This window comes from Etheostoma spectabile, chromosome 20, assembly GCF_008692095.1.
Source record: "Etheostoma spectabile isolate EspeVRDwgs_2016 chromosome 20, UIUC_Espe_1.0, whole genome shotgun sequence".
Taxonomy (NCBI): Eukaryota; Metazoa; Chordata; class Actinopteri; order Perciformes; family Percidae; genus Etheostoma; species Etheostoma spectabile.
Window position 1 is genome coordinate 10,003,826 of NC_045752.1, and position 16,736 is coordinate 10,020,561.

The 16,736-nt window shown below is 39.3% G+C and overlaps 3 protein-coding genes and 1 long non-coding RNA gene across 5 annotated transcripts; 1 reads left to right on the top strand and 3 right to left on the bottom strand.

Annotated features, from left to right (window-relative positions):
• Window positions 1-2,877: 2,877 nt before the first annotated feature.
• Window positions 2,878-7,358, top strand: ccdc197 (coiled-coil domain containing 197). Its single transcript, XM_032500943.1, has 11 exons — window positions 2,878-3,134; window positions 3,232-3,277; window positions 3,458-3,634; window positions 3,746-3,903; window positions 3,988-4,070; window positions 4,194-4,366; window positions 4,462-4,572; window positions 4,657-4,773; window positions 4,852-5,005; window positions 7,056-7,136; window positions 7,240-7,358. The coding sequence occupies exons 1-9, from the start codon at window positions 3,028-3,030 to the stop codon at window positions 5,002-5,004; spliced, it is 1,125 nt and encodes a 374-aa protein (XP_032356834.1). The 5' UTR covers window positions 2,878-3,027; the 3' UTR covers window position 5,005; window positions 7,056-7,136; window positions 7,240-7,358.
• Window positions 4,249-7,270, bottom strand: LOC116670430 (uncharacterized). The gene is made up of 3 exons (XR_004327019.1): window positions 7,184-7,270; window positions 4,823-4,934; window positions 4,249-4,327 (listed from the first exon to the last, which is right to left on the bottom strand). It is a non-coding gene; the product is annotated as an uncharacterized LOC116670430 (long non-coding RNA).
• Window positions 7,359-8,526: 1,168 nt separating the features above from the next.
• On the bottom strand, window positions 8,527-13,676 carry ddx24 (DEAD (Asp-Glu-Ala-Asp) box helicase 24). 2 transcript variants are annotated; one of them, XM_032500941.1, is made up of 9 exons: window positions 13,559-13,676; window positions 12,428-13,335; window positions 11,896-12,339; window positions 11,653-11,806; window positions 10,318-10,830; window positions 9,813-9,888; window positions 9,268-9,456; window positions 9,062-9,191; window positions 8,527-8,968 (listed from the first exon to the last, which is right to left on the bottom strand). In XM_032500941.1, the coding sequence occupies exons 2-9, from the start codon at window positions 13,329-13,331 to the stop codon at window positions 8,694-8,696; spliced, it is 2,685 nt and encodes an 894-aa protein (XP_032356832.1). In that variant the 5' UTR covers window positions 13,332-13,335; window positions 13,559-13,676; the 3' UTR covers window positions 8,527-8,693. The 2 variants fall into 2 exon arrangements, with proteins under 2 accessions (XP_032356832.1, XP_032356831.1); XM_032500940.1 differs by having other exon boundaries at window positions 13,549-13,659.
• A 740-nt stretch (window positions 13,677-14,416) lies between these two features.
• Window positions 14,417-16,643, bottom strand: serpina10b (serpin peptidase inhibitor, clade A (alpha-1 antiproteinase, antitrypsin), member 10b). Its single transcript, XM_032500942.1, has 5 exons — window positions 16,528-16,643; window positions 15,670-16,296; window positions 15,265-15,538; window positions 14,847-14,994; window positions 14,417-14,754 (listed from the first exon to the last, which is right to left on the bottom strand). The coding sequence occupies exons 2-5, from the start codon at window positions 16,271-16,273 to the stop codon at window positions 14,563-14,565; spliced, it is 1,218 nt and encodes a 405-aa protein (XP_032356833.1). The 5' UTR covers window positions 16,274-16,296; window positions 16,528-16,643; the 3' UTR covers window positions 14,417-14,562.
• Window positions 16,644-16,736: the final 93 nt, after the last annotated feature.

Here is a 16,736-nt window from a genome sequence, read left to right on the forward strand (position 1 = left end):
ACACACACACACACACACACACACACACACACACACACACACAAAAATACATTTAGAAAACCATCAACATTTAGAAAACCAAGTGCATAAAAGCTTGAACTATGATTCAAAGACATCAACTCCACACAGTTGTGTTGACATGACAATTCCTCACCCCCATTCACAGAAGTTGCTTCAACATTACAAATGTGTTGACTTAACTTTATAACAAGAAGAGAGTATCCTTATGTTGTATGTATAAGCTCTTACCGTCACACAATGAAGTGTGAAAATGTGCACACAATGACCACAGATTTTTGTTTCACAATAACTTCTTTGGAAGGTGAAAAAGGCTTCCTCCACGTAAACTGGAAGTGGGCTCTGGTTTATTTGACACAAACAAGTCTATGATTGTATCAGTTTAAAGCTGCAAGAACTAAACTACGTGGACTACAGCTCTGAAGCTGTTTCCACATTTCAGAGGATCCATTTTTTGGCCAACAAAGACAAACTTGGTTAATTACGCATATGTTGTGGAAGTGGTTAAATTCTCTGATTCCAGGTAATATTACAAAAAGGCAATCTAGCACCCACAAAACAAATTGTAATATAATATCTAATACTTTTATGTTCAGTAAAAATGTAACAGGAACTGCAGACACACTGTTATTTGATAAAAGACATTCATAAAAACCACCCAAGTCCAAGGTTTGTTTATGGCAGTTACATATATGTCTAATCGATCATCACAAATGTGTACAAATGAGATATGTGACATTGATGCAGGTGCATTTGTTGCTTTGTTTATTGCATATATCATTAATATCCAAATTGGAAAATTAAGAAATTGATTCCTCTACCCTCATTATATAAATGGAGTGGACAGAATATGTAACCAGTACCAGTAAATTCACCAAAAGGACCACACAGTTGAAAGAGCACTTTCCTATTTTCAACAAAAACTGAACTTTATAACCGTCATGAAGGTAGGATTTAGTGCATGGCAGAAAATATAGTGGTAATACGTAATACTTACAGTCTATGGGTAGCTATGTTTCTTTTTACACTTATTGAATCTTACTCCTATTTTATTTGACTGTGAGCAACTGCAACTAAGTGATTTCCCTGAGGGGATCAATAAAATATTCTGATTCTGATAACACTAAGAGGTGGTGTTTAATTGCAACAAGTTACTTTATTTTTTTTTTTACAATATAGCACATGGAACTTTTCCTCTTAACATTACCAGCTTTGCTCTCTGTTTAACACAGTAATTATATACCTTTTTCTCAGACTTGACTTGACATCCAGTAGCAGGTGTAACACAGGTGTAATCACCATTAACCATGTCTCTATCCCGTTAAAGTGTGTCAGCAAGCCAGCTGGCACAGTGGCAGGGTCCTGAAACCGGTAAAGCTAAACTAATAATATTAAACCTGTATACCAACTGTGGGTTTCCTGCTACCTCAAGTCAAAATATCTGCTGGGAAAAATAGTCTATTGGTAAAACTAATGTGGATGCAACCATCATTTAGGTATTAGTTTTACCCTGTGATTTTCCTGTTAATGACATGCCATATTAATATATGCTATGAATTAAGGTTTACAAATGTAGAAAGTCCCACTCCACTCAAAAATGTTTTATTTATTCACTTGGATGTTTGAATGTGAGAATGATGTACATGCAGAGTTTGACACCAGAAGGCTGTTTTCATATTTATCTGCTGAAGCATGTTTTTCTGATGCCACTAGCATGTTTTCAATGAGGTCGAAGGAGTAGAAAAGTAGGCCTATTTAAAAAATGGATGTGTAGGTCTAATGGAAAGTTAGAAAAACAGGAGGCTTTTACAAAGTATTATTATCATTCCATATTAATGGTGGGTTATTGTGGGACATCTCACTTGCTCTTAATCATTAGGAGCTAACATGATGTAAGGATCCACCATAATGATCTATTTACCATAATGATCTGTCCTGGACTGTCCTCTGGACCCCATAGAGAAAGTAGGGGAAAGACGGATGTTAGCCAAGCTGATATCCATCATGGACAACACCTCTCACCCGCTACATGACACTGTGGGGTCCCTGACAGCTCCTTCAGCACAACTGATACACCCACGGTGTAGAAGGAGAGGTACCGCAGGTCGTTCGCATCCCGCCGCTGTCAGACTCTAACACACCTGCACCACCTGATAGTGTTGTAGCTTCTTTTCCTGTTTTTCATTAATCCACACACTCTCTGTATATCTTTATCTGTATTATATTTTTTGAAACAAGTACTTAATTTTTACATATTATTCATGGTCACTGGTGAATATAACTTATATTATGGTTACCTACTTTTGCTTTATAACTTTAATTACATATTCAATTTAATTTTAAAGTCACTTACTTACACTGCAATATTGTTTTTTGTACTATGGCAACCGCACTTTACTTTACAAAACCTTTATTAGACGCCACTTTACTTCAGTCTACCTTCTGCACATTGTCTACTGTTTGCCTGTCTTTCTTGTGTTTACTTGTTTGTTTGTTTTTTTGCTGTTATTGTTGAGAATGCTACTGTAACTAAGGAATTTCCCCGCTGTGGGATGAATAAAGTATTATCTTATCTTATCTGATCTTATTAAGTTAATGGAGTTGATGCTACAGTAACAGTGGGTCACAGAGCCCTTCCTGAAGCTCCTGGACTTCAGAGTCAGCAGAGTTGTTTACACCGGTTCTTCACCACTTGGTCCACAGGAATTAGAACGGAGTGAGCACTCTTTATTTTTGCCTCGTCTCGGACCTCTAATGATCTCCTTTCTATGCCTCTCATTCAGTCAATAAAAACGAACCGCCTCTTTGGCAGTTGCTATGACAACAGAGAAACGATCCCGGCACATTCCCTGTTGTCTCGCCTGCGGTTCCCAAGCAACAGCTACACAAATCTAGGAAAACATCCGAAAAAGACCCATGGTCGTCCTTCTGGTCGCCCGAACGTGGAATAACTGCAGGACTTTACTCATCTGGATTCCTCGACGATACATTTAAAGAAAAAACACAAACATGACGCCTTCTTCCCTTCCTGTTTTAGATTACAGCGACCCGCGTCTAAAACTGACGGTGCAAAACAGAATTAGAAACATTTTTGTAACACAATCGGAAGACTCCAGGTAGGCCTGTGCTTTTACTATACAATGGGCGGCATGTCCACTTCCCTTCTCTTTAACAACCCTTTTATAAATATTTCAATTAAACGTTTTTCCTCAGACACAGGCAAGAGGATAATGTCAACCACATACCTGTTGTGACAGAGGTGAGAATAAAGCAAGTGATAAAAAATAAGGTTACAATGATATGCTGTCAACCTGTGCACTTAAGAAATATAATATTAAATTAATAGTACAAAAAAAAATCATATTTTGTGGCCTGCAATGGCTCACTTTTTAAGATGTTTTGGTACATATTAAGATTTTCACTGTTTGTATATGTTTAGATTTCAAGCAGAGTCCTTGAGGCAGGAGTGAACACTTTGCAAAAGACCCTGGTTCTGAAGAAGCAGGCTGAGTTGGACGAGGTGGACCAGCAACTCACACTCAAACGGAAAGAGTTTAAGAACTGTGTGGAGGCTCTTGCTCAGAGAAGGTCTGAACTGGAAATAAAGCAACAGCAGGTGAATTGAAACCCCATGAAAGTGCTTGAAAGCAGGAATGATTGTGGACTAGATAGTCACTGTTGACATTGGCCTTATAACTAAAACCTTGGGGTTTGTATTTCCACCTAGACTAAAGAGAGGGCGATGAAGTTTGAGAAGTTTGTGGCTGAAAATGAAGTTAAGCGTCGCCGAGCATTGAAGAAGTATGAGGCTGCACGGGAGCTGAACATTGCGAAACAGAGAGAGATAGAAGATCTGACAGAACAGTTGAAACAACTGAGAGCCAGGTATGAACTTTAAACCAAAGCTGAAGAGAGGATTATGCCTATTAAGTAACTGTTCACCTCAGTTTACCATATCCCAATTAACAGACAGCAAGTTTTAAAGGAGAGAATGGCAAAATACAAAATGTATGAGGACTACTTGATGAAAACACTAGATTATCTTCCCAGCAGTAAGTTAAACTGACTTGTATTGGCCTCCATAACAGAACTTTTACATATACCTGTGTTTTTTATCCTAATGAGTTATTTACACACCAGCTGTAAAATTGACCAAAATGCACAATTTCTTGCAGCTTACCTTGATAATGGGTCTGAATCTTTGGTTATGCCCATCATTCGGCGCCACGAGACCCTGTCCATCAGCCACCGGGAGCTGCTGCAGCGTTTGGGGCGACTGGAGGAGGAAGTGGAGCAGGGGCAGCGACAACTGCAGATCATGAAGCAGGAGCACAGTATTAAAAAATTGGTCAGACAAACACATACAGTATATTTACTGCAACTTTTCTTCAATTGACAGTACTTGAATGAACAACCTATTAAGAGTGTATATATGTGTTGTAGATGGCCAATAAGGAACTGTCTGAACTTCAGAGTGAGCTAGAAACCCTCAAAGAGAAGAACAAGCAGGCAGAGGTTAACCTGCTGATGGAACAAGGCCTGTCCAGAGAGAAGGTGTGCTTTCAAGATTATGAGTTTAGATAATTTGCAGACAGGAGGTTTGGATAAAAATGTAACACATGTGCCATTCTCACTCAGGTTGAAGAAGTGGGTTGCTTGCTTATGGCCATTAACAACCTTGCAGAGCAGTGTTATCTAGCAGCATATGGACCTCTGGAAAGCATGAACATACTGACAAGGATGGACATGGTGAAGGTAATATCTTTATATTGTTATACTAGTAATTTACGTTCCTTTACCCAACTTTTTTACTAACCAAGAGTATGATTTCAGGAGTACATCCAGGACAAGGCAGACACAGAGAGGAGAGCGAGAAGACTGATGGAGTCGGGGTCTGCCATGACAAGTAGAACAGCCTTGATGGACAAAAGGGAGAGGGCAATGAAGAGCGTTGGCAGTAAAACACAAATTAAAAGTTCAAGTTAAGGTAGTAGAAAGAGCGAGACAATCAGTTGATGTAGAACTTTACCAACATGACGTCACTGCTTACAGTAATCAAAGTTTGTTGAGAGTTAAAGCATTTTTGACATTGGAAGTAGTAGTATGACAAAAAAAATGTAAAACATGACAAGTATGACAACTAAGTAAAACTACATCCGATGATGAAGAATTTGAGATGCGTGGAAAACTAAATCTAAAAGTGGTTTGACAGTGTTAGAAATTCTTAATGTAAAATGATATGAACCCAATTCTGCACCTACAATTTCATACAATTTCATAAAAAAATAGGGTGATCAAGTGTATTCAAGCATCAGCACTTTGTAAACGTGTATCTCTGGAACGTGGAATCATTGTTGCATTTTAAAAATAAAATGGTTACAATCAAATGATGCTTTCAGACAGGTATACCCATTAAAAGAACCCATCAAAACAGCACATGCAATGGTATGTATGCAATTTCAATCCAATATAGATTATACTAACAGCAATGAGAAGAGAGTAAGGAGTTTTTGTGAATGGATAAATACAGTAAATATAGTGCAGCAGAAAGAATCTGACTTTTCTGTTGTAAATCCTACATATCATGCAGGACCAAATGTTGCATCAGTTTACTTTTTCTGTTCTCTATCTACCACAAAGTTTGTGTTTTTGTACAAGACACCAAACATTAGTAGCAATCAGGGGCGATTCTATAGGATCAGACCTATAGGGGGGGGCTCTGCCCCTAATGAGAATATGACACAGATACAGTGCCATGCAAAAAACAACAACTGCTAAATCAGTAATTTCATTAGCTGATAATCTGAGCTAGCTACTGAACAATAATGTCAGCTAATGTTTTTTGACACTATTAACACTATGATAGAACTAAACCTGACACTTTATAAGTCACAGTAATAACGACCAATTTGAGACACTGTTCTAACATTCAGCATTTTTTGTTGCTTATGTTTCAATTTGGGTTTCAATCTGCACCATGAAATCACCAACTTCTTCTCTGGGGACTACCAACGTTTTTAGTGGGAAACAATCCCCCCCCCCTTAAAAAGCTAATGGGAGCAATGCAAATGCTTGTTCCATGTTGCCAGACACTGCCATACAGGTTTTCATAGCCTTCTTGTGCAGACAGTGATCACCAATTATGTTGGAATGCTACTCCTCTGGGCAAGTAGCAAAACATATTCAACATACTTTTTAATAGTTTATATCAAGTAATCTGGCTTGTCAGGCTGTGAGTACAAGCATAGGCTACCAAAGGACAATTTTGAAATACTAATACTACTACTAATAATAATACTAATCATTTTTTTAAATTAATATTTATGATATGGTATTTTATAGGCTACTTCTACTTAACTACATTTGAGAAGGAAATGTTAAACATTTTACTCCACTACAATAATGTGACAGATAGCCTACTGAGATTCAAATATTAACAGATTAGGAATTATTGTACAGGACTATTTAAAATTAGCCCCACCTCAACCAGATACATTGAAATGCAGTACTTTTACCTTGATATTTTAAGAATAATTAGCAGAATTTCTGTACTTTTACATAACTAAGATTGTGAATGTAGGGTTTTTAATAGAGGTTTTCTTTTTCTTTTACACTGAACAACTTCTATACTGTTGTTGACTCTCGTACCTGTCAACTGATGGAAACAGGGGGAAAGGTAACCCACAATATGTTTTACGCTTAGATCGGTTACACTGGTTTCCATTTTTAAGGCCATTTTTGGGCTTGGCGGTTGCAACAAGTCCTCGACGAAGGTATGACGCCAGGATTTAACAACCCCTGTACTGTCCCTTTAATCCGAGCACGTGGTATCTGCAAACATCCGGTTTAAGAAAATGGAAATAAGGTTGCACCAATGTTTTGACACACAGCTTTGACGCACGGATTCTTGCTCAACTGTAATTACGTTTTCGTATATTGTTTCCATGTTGTTGAAATACAAACGTATGTCGTGCGGGCAGTCGACCCCGGAAACTGCTGTGGTCTCAAAATAGTTAAAGCTGTTTGTTTTTCGACAGATGGAGGCAGGCAGCCTCGTCTCATGCCGAGAGGACATTTCTTCGCTGTTTCCTGAGCATACGTCGGGTGCCAAATATAAAGTAGGACGTGTTTTTGGGGTGGGGTGGTGTAGTTTGCAAGTGATCACCCCTCTTAACTCAAACTGTCCGCCGCATAATAATCACACCTATTGTCCTTTGTTAGGATTTAAGCAGCCAATTTTCCACCGTCAGACAAGTGCGCGGAGATGGAAACTGCTTCTACAGAGCCCTCTGCTTCGCACACTTGGAGTCAGTCTTACACAATGCCAGGGCTTTGCAGAGGTCAGTTATCATCATTACTGCCATCTGCCCTAAACTGAAGTCACTTAAAACTTAAAGGTGGCATTGTCTTTCATTTTCAGATTTAAGGAGAAAATTGTACAAACCTGCGAAGACTTCTCTTCTGCGGGATTTGATGCGAGTTCCTTCAAGCACCACCTGAACACAGTAAATAATGCATTTCCTTTTGACAGTCGCATTTTATTTACTTGTCAGGTAGCATTAGGTCAGTAAAGCAAGAACTGTTATCTTGGTGAAAAAAAACTTAAAATATTCAATTAGGGGAATTTATTGCTGGGAACGAACCATTCAATAAAACAAAGTTAGGCAGAAGAAAAGCCGATTATTAGTTTGTTTCTTTGGGTAGGCCATAACAGGTGGTGTGTTTGACATAATACACACTTAAAGGCATAGAATGAAGTTTATAGTACAACATAGATCAAGTTATAATTTTGACGTGAGAATGTTTTGTGCTTAGTTTGCCACAGGATCTCTGTTTTAAAGCACACTTGTCGAACTAGGATGAACAGTTCTTGTAAAATCAACATGTGAAAATACTCGATTGGTTCTGTGCTCTTGAAGGTTGTTAATGTTGTGGAGCAGTGCCAGGCTGATGAGCAGGAAGACACGCTGCTCAGGCTCTTCAATGAGCAGATGACGTCTGACAGTGTGGTGCAGTATCTCAGGCTGCTCACTTCAGCACACCTGCAAAACCAGGCGGACTTCTTCTGCAACTTTGTGGAGGCGCCCAATCTATTAGTCTACTGTCATCAAGTTAGTAACAAAATGTTGCTGCCATCTAGTGAAACAATTTTAGTTCCAAGTTTTTACAAAAAGGATAAGTCAAAGAAATACAATTATCAGATGTGGTAATGTATTTGCTCTCTTCATTCAGGAAGTGGAGGTCATGGCGATGGAGTGTGATCATGTGGACATCTTAGCTCTGTCACAGGCCCTGGATATTTGCATCCACATTGTCTCTATGGAGGGTGATGAACAGCAGTTGGCTCACCACGTCATTCCAGAGGGCGCCGAACCCTCCCTGCACCTCCTCTACCAAACGTCACATTATAACATTCTCTACCCACGACTTCGACACTGACCAGAGAACCACAAAGACTCAGCTCAACTCAGGGATATTGACTTTGGTTAAATAAAATCCCAACTGGGCTTTTTTATAAAATCTTGCAGTGTACAGCAATTCAACATTTGCAAATACATTTTTTTGCACATTGTGCAATAAGTATTTAAATGGAATTATGTAAAAACGATTACATAAATCAGCAATTACATAAATCCTGTCAAAGATGGTCTCTAGATACACATTCCATTAACATGTCACTGCTGCTGCTGTTCTTTCTTTGGCTTTTTCTGCTGGGGTGAAACACCTTTTTTTGTCTTCTTTTTCTTCTCCTGTATTGAAACCTTGGTGAGGGCACTTTCTCTCCCAGCTAGAGGCAAGTGAGGCAAGGAGAGCTTTCCCATTTGAGTGGGGTACCTGGTCTTTATCAAATTCTTGAATACAGGCTGGGAGATCAGGTGCTTCAAATGCTTTTTCATCCCCTTCACCATCTTCTGCTGCTCTCTGTCCCCTTCCTCATCCCCAGCTCTGCCTGTAGACATAGACAGCATATTTAGTTGTCTGTATTTGAACATTTTTAAATAAAGGGAACCTATTACAAGAGATTGTGTTATGTTGGTCTTACCAATTAAAAGATCGTCATCCAGGTCCACCTCCAGTGCCTCTGCTGCTTGTCTGAACCAGGAGTTGTGCTGCTTTTCCCTGCCGTTGTGGAATTCAATCTTCTCTATTTTTCTTGCCAAGGTTACCCGCTCCTGTGGGGGTACGCATTCAACAGTCAAATATAATCTCTTAAATGTGACAAAGGAAGGACGAAATGCTGGATCTCACCTTGATGGCTTCCATGCATTTGATCTCTATGGGGAACATGGGAAGCTCCTCGTCCTTCCCAAGAGCCTTGTAGATTTTTTTGAAGTTCATCATGTCGTCTGGGCCTATTAGCAGCAAACTGAGACCTTCTTTGGCGGCTCTCGCTGTTCTGCCACTCCGGTGGACGTAAGTCTCAGATGTCCTAGGAACCTGATGTTCACAGGAGAACATTAGAAATAATTAAACTAGATAGCATTTACACAAACGGTTTTCTTTATGCATATGTTGCAGCAGAACAGCCTCTAACACAGCATTGCAGTTAGGAGAGCTATAAAGCTGTTTTCTTAAAAATTGATTATCTGGCCATGTATAACCAATACTGACAGCTGTAACCAAAATTCAGTTCAACAGTAAAGCATCTCCTGCACTATGGCTCAGTAATACATAGTGGTTACAGGTAATTAGTACCATTGTTTATATGGGACTATACTCATGTTGGTTGAATATAAGTAACTGCCTGTCAAAAGTTATACATGCTATGGGGGAAAAAAAGTAAAAAAGCTCACCTGGTAGTGAATAACATGCTCAACATTGGGGATATCCAGTCCTCTAGCTGCCACATCAGTAGTCAGCAATACACAACTGTGAATGATATTTTAAAAATTAAGTGTCAATTCAGTAAGCAATGAGTGAATGGTGGAGTTAAGGTTTGATTACATGCCAAAGGAAGTGTCACTAAAGAGATGCCAAATAATGAGATTATTTAGCAGTGCGAATATCATTTTATTGTTTATTCTAAGAACTGGGGACAACACATCTACCCACTGAAGAAGCTCCTCCCTCAGTTGATTAAAACAAAATAAAATTTAAAAACTTGAAAATGTTACACTATTGGAGAGACTCCTTTTAATTTGCCAAACTTTTATCATGCATTATGATAAAACTCAACTATGAAACTGGTCATGGTAAACATAATCCAGGTGTATTGTATTTCAATCACAGAAATGCAATTACTAATCAAACCTGAGGCAAACACCTTTGGACTGCTACTGCATGTGTGCCTAACCTCACCTGTCCCTCTCAGCAAACCTTTCCAGGTTTTTGAGGCGTTGTTTCTGGTGCATGTTGGCATGAAGAGGCAGTGGAGTACAGTCCAAGATAACCAGCAGGGAGTTGAGTCTCTTGATACAGTCTATACTGTTGGCAAACACCATGGTGCGGCCAGGAAACTGGAGTAAAAAGTAATAAAGGTAGAAGTCCTTCTCCTCCTTCTGACAATGGATTCGGGTCTCAGTCAGGGTCTCCACAGTTGCCTCCTTCCTGGTCAGGTCAATGATTTTGGGTTTGGACTTGATGCCAACTTTCTCCATGAGAACTTCCAGCTTGTTCCTCTGGTCCAGATTCTTCTTCTTTTTCTGCAGGAGGCGGGTGGGCAGGCTGTGATCCATGGTCAGTGTGGCGGAGAACACAAACGTTTGCCTCTTGGGATTAAAGTGCACAGTGTTCAGCATCTCCAGCAGACTCTCCAGCTCTGCAAAGTGGCCTCTCTCCACCATGCGATCTGCTTCATCAATGACCAGGCACCTGGAGAATAACACATCCAAGAGCATTTTATACAAGTTAATATGCACAAGCCTCTGTGAATGATCTGTATTATAAAAATATTCATCACACTTCTGATATTTCTGATGTTGATCTAGCTTTGTTGGGAAGTCAAATTCAACAAAAAAAAAGTCATCCCCTCTTTTAACTGTTAAGCTTTTACAGACATTTCTCTGCTACCTCAGGCCTTTGAAACCCTCCTAAAATAGCAATAATGTGCATGCAGTCAATGCCAGGTATTTTTGTTTTATTTAGCATTTCACTGCTGATGTTGTAATTAAGGCCCTACAGGCCTTGGATGTTAGAAAGTAAAGGAAATGGATATATTGGATTGTTTCTCCTTAAGCCCATTCATTACAGAGCATTTACATACTGTATATTTAATATTTATATTTACATCATGTATAGTTCCCTGGATTTGAAAATGGCTGATTTGGTCCCTCTTGACTGGCCTATAAAAATCAACAGCATTCTTCATATTTTTATATATTCTTCAGTTAAATGTAAACACAACATTGTTGTGAAAAAAGCACTAATGGTCAGCAATCTACAATTCACCGCCATTTCTCAAAATCTGATGAATACATAAAAAAGTAGGGCTGGGTAATAATTCAGTGTCAGTGTACTTACTTTTAATGGCTTTGCATTATGATGGTATGATCACAACATTAGCAAGTTGTCATTAAAAACTAATATGTTGAACTGAACTGCATTATCTTTTAAAATATATATCTAAAGATATTGCCACACTAATTGATACCATATTGCCAACCATATAAGAAAGAGGTGTAAATTGTGACGTACCTGAGCTGTCTTAAATTCAGCAGATGCGGATGCCTCTCCTGGATCAAGTCCCACAGACGACCTGGAGTGGCTATAACGATCTCTGGTCTTCGGTTTAGCATCCTTCTTTGTTTCTGTTGTGCCATTCCACCCACAAGTATTGCTGTTTTGATGTCTACACAAAAGTTACATCTTTAGTATCTTGACATTCATAATTCTGTTTAATTATTTTAAACTGGTATTCTATAAACTTTAATGACCTACCTGTAAATTTAGCCACAGCATCAATATGGTGTTTGACCTGAACAGCCAGCTCCCTGGTGGGAGTGAGCACCAGTCCAAGCAGAGGCTGACTCCGACCACCTGCAGGTGCTTCTTCAGCAGTGGGGTCAAAGTCAAACTCTGCATTTGCAGTTACGTGAACACAGCCTAGCCTCTCGTCCTCATTTTTTTCTTCAATGTCATCATGTTCATCATCGCTGTCATGTTCATCTGTGTCACCTTGATCCTGCTCTGTGATGCTTTCACCCTCTTCTCCCTCAGCCTCCATGGTGTCCTCTTTGTCTTCTTCTCTTGTGGACTCATCTACAGCGGGTAAATACAAACTCTCCACCTCAGTGTTGTCATCAACAGGTTTTTCTGAACTGTTCTTCCATTCCAGGATGGCGTGGATCATGGGAATACCAAAAGCCAATGTCTTCCCACTTCCTGTAATGACAGTGCTGACATTATCTTCACTAGTGGAAACACGAGTACATATTGTAATGAGACAAAAACAACAGGTATTTTATCTTACCTGTCTCAGCCGCCCCCAGTACATCCATACGGTCCCTGATAGCTGGAGGCAAAGCCAGGGCTTGTATAGGGCTCGGTGAGCTAAATCCAAGACTGCTCAGTGCCTTCAGCACAGGGGAGGGAACAAACAGGTCCTTCCATGCACTAACATCAGCATTTTTGTCATAACAGCCAGAGTGTGCTGCATTTGTCCAATTCTTCATCAGCTTTTTGTTTTGGGGGGCCTTTGGCAATTTATCTAGAGTGAATTTTTCTTTTTCCAGAGCCTGCAGTTCTGATAGAGACTCCTGGTTTGGCTGTGTCTCTGGGATTTCATCCTTTATCTGCGGCTTCTTTTTCTTATTTATGTTACTCTTCTTTGTGGGTTTTGATTGGGCATCAGATTCTAAAATAATTGCTGTATCTTTTGAAGCGTCTTCAGCATCTTCTTTAGAGGTTTTATTCCCCCCTGCCTCCTCACCTGCAACTACATCATTCTGTGTCACTTCTGCATAAGTGTTATCTGGTTGGTCCGATTCTTTTGCAGTCACTTTCTTCTTTTTATTCTTCTTTTTGGCTTTTTTCTTGGCTGGTTCAGCTGTTTGCTCACCTTCTTTGATCTCGATGTCTACCTTCTCTCCAGGCTCCTCTCCCTCGCTGGCTTTTCTTTTCTTCGTTTTCTTCTTCTTCTTCTTCTCCCTTTTCAGTTCCTTTGGTGCATTAGCTGCAGCCTTCTCAGAGTCTATTAGACGGTAATCTTTCAGCTCTTCAAAGCACACCAGACCCTCCAAGCCCTCTTCGGAAAAAAGAATGGGATCAAGCTCCACAGCTTCCCATTTGCCTTTCACATGGATGCTCCGTTTGGCTGGCTTTAGCAGTCCGGAGGACAGACGCTTATTTCTGGGCATCATCTTCTTTGTCTTCATTTTACTACAATTATAAAACGAGTTACGACAATACGTTGACTTGGCTCCCTCAAACTGAGTAGTTAAAAGCGTACGTGTGAAGTTAGCTAGCAGCAAGCTAGGTGCCAACTAACGTTATACTGCATAGAATGCTTGTAATAATATCAGAAGCAACTGTCGTGCTAAACCATAAATAACAATACAGTAGCTAAGTAAAAACGTATGAAAAACGTAATACGTTGACTGACCTTGCTTTGAGTTTTTTAAATGTCAAAATATTGTAACAAATGTTGACAACCACGCACAACACGAGGACGCAGCCATGACAGTGTTAATCACGTGTTTTCAAAAACTTTATTTTGTCGAACATGGTACAGAGATACGGAAGAGGATTAACCGCTAGGGCCACGTCAAAAATGTATTTTAGTTATGAATTAAAACTTAGAATTCTGACTTAAAATTTAAGTGATAAGTATGTTATTTACTCATAACGAAGCAATAACTCGTTTCTGATACTGTTAATAATATCAAATCCTGTTTTATTCGCAAAACAATCACAGTATCTTGAAAACATATATTTGAAATGATTAGTATTCTGCTATGTGGCGATCATCTTCAAAAAATCAGATATTGATACGATTCAGAGAAAGCAATATTTTCAGACATTTCTATTATGACTAAGCTCAGTGTTAGAGCTGGCACACTTCTAAAATTGGACGTGATGGTAGCCTACCACTTTCTTAAAAAGCCACCTTCAATAAAAGGTTTATACATTGTAAGTAATGACTTTACTAATATACTGTTAATATTAATAACAACCACTTTGTTCCAGTTAGCCTGCAAGTTTTCAGTAATAAATGTTAAGTCCTTATAAAGGGACACGTTTCTCATTTTCAACCATCAGCCAACCAAACCAAGCAAACCAAGGTTTGTAAGTAGCCTAATCTTAACATAATACATGTAAATAAATCATTGGTCATTAGTTTTCACAATTATCCACCAAGTCTGCAGTTTTATATAAATATTTAAAGGTAGCAGTGCAAAAAAAAAAAAGCCAAAGTGTCCTTCAGGATCCAGGAGCTGAAATGATTTGATTCATTCCAAAATAAAGGCACACTAACGTACATTTTTTTTATTAATAGGGATCACATATAGGTAGGCTTACAGAACAGACCAGCACAAGCATTTTCAATTTAAAATTAAAAAAACAATCTTACACAATGTTAAGTGCAAGCACTTAGTGTCATGACTGCTAGTTTGTGGTGGGGTCAATCACCCTGCCCATGAACAGAATACAGTTTGTGTCTTCATGGTATATGAAAAAGAAAAATGGCCTGTTGACAGTGAAGGTTCTGGGTAAGGAATATGCAATAATGCCAGTTGTTGTGGCAGCTGCTGCAGTGGTCCCTGTCTCATCTACCTCGATGACAGCCTTGTGCAGCACCTGCGATTTCACAGTCGAGACAAAAATTCATCATCTGCACAGGTTGGAATATGCAAGTAGGTTGTTACAGCGTGGTGAAATTGAAAACTAACCTCAGACACTTTGAGGCCTTCTTCCTTACTCAGCTTTGTCAAATTGGCATGATTACTGAAGATACTGGCCATGCCCATGTCTGGTAGAATATTGTGCAGAGCATATGACTCTTCCATCTTGAATTTGGGCATGTTGACCTCCAGTTTGCTGCAAACATGAAGACATGGCCAGCCATGTTGAGTATACACTTATTATCTGCTGCTGTAGGTATTTGAAATTATGTTTTATTTAAAATATATATTAGCACGCTTGTCGCGGTGTGCTTTTTACAGCACCCTTCTAGAGAAATGTCACAAAGTGCTTTGCAGTAATAGCTAAAATACAACAAACAAAATACAGACAGTAGTATAGTAGAAAAACTAAAAAAAAGACAAGCCTTACAGGTGAGTGTAAAACATTTCCTACATAATGACTTACATTTTCTGCAGCTTTTTGATCCAGCTGAGGAACCTGTCAGCAGTGATCCCATCATCAATTACAGTGTAGTCCATGCCTTTGTTGGGAAGCAGGATAAGCATGGAAACGCCTTCTTGGTATGGTAGCTTCAGCACCCTGGCACCAAGAGGAACATCTTCCATGGAGTAGAACTTATCCTCTAAAAACATCATCGGCACTTGCACAATGTTATAGTTGTCAATGTAGAATGGTGCATTTTCAGTTAAATTGGGGTTGAAAGGCATTTGCCAGGCTCCTGTGAAGGGAATGACAATGTTTAATTATAGACTCTATAGGTCAAAGGACAAAAACACAAATTGTTGACAAAGCACAGTTATTGACGACCCAAGATTAAGCTCTAAACTGCACAAAAGTGATTAAATTTACCCTGGAAGAAAATTGTGTTGATTAACATGAGTTGGGTCATTGCATCCAGGGTGGAAATCATCTCTGTCACTTTGTCTTCAGTCTTGTGCTTGATATACTCATTGATGAAGCTGATACTCCCTTTTGTGTCCGCAAAGTCTACACTTTTGATTTCACCGTTGAAAAACGTCTTGATTTTGCCTTTAAATATCTCCTTCACAGCAAACTGCGGGCGCATAAAGAGGGCCATGCCTTGATCCAGTTTTAGTGAGCCATTCTGTACGATTCCCTCATGAAGGAGTTGAAAGAGTGTTGGGATAAGTTCTGGCTGGTCAGCCCGCTCCAACGCCTCCAGGTTGAGTCCCTTCAGTATTTCCTCGTGTGTGACACCATCAGTAGCCATCAAGAGAGCCGCAAAGCTGGTGGAAATGCTCAGAGGTGAGAAAAAGATGTTCTTGTCATGATAGCTGGATATATTTCTGTATAGGTTCATGGCAAAGTCCATAATTTTGAAGGAAAGGTCTGAGATGGTGGCACTTGGAAGGTGCGCTTGGTGGGCTGGAGCAAGGAAGCACATATAGGTTACAATAAACATAAATCCCATCTTCATTTTGTGTACCGCCATATTTTGAGGTTTGGTTGCACAACCTGAAACAGAAAGACATACGGATGTCAAGATACTAATAAGAGCACTATTTAACAGTAATACTATAACTAACCCATCTACTAAAAAAATATCAACCAGATTGAATCTCATAAATAGCTTATTTTTTTCTATTAACCACCAAAAGCACTTGGATAAATTCAGTTTTGAAATGCAATAGATAGTTTTGACTAAATAAATAACTGTCTGTAAGATGAACTAACTGTCATACGTACCATTCAGCTTGTTCCAAGATAGCTTCGGAAAGCGCCTATTATTTGGGGAAACAAAGTGCAAGTGTGCTCTGAGCGTTACATATTAACCACGACACACCGCCTCTTGTGTTATTACAAATGGAGTCAGAGCTGTTTTTCAAACATTCAGGGCCTCTTTTCCAGAGGTGATGTCACAAGAACCATCAATAACTGCATGTTAACTTTGACTT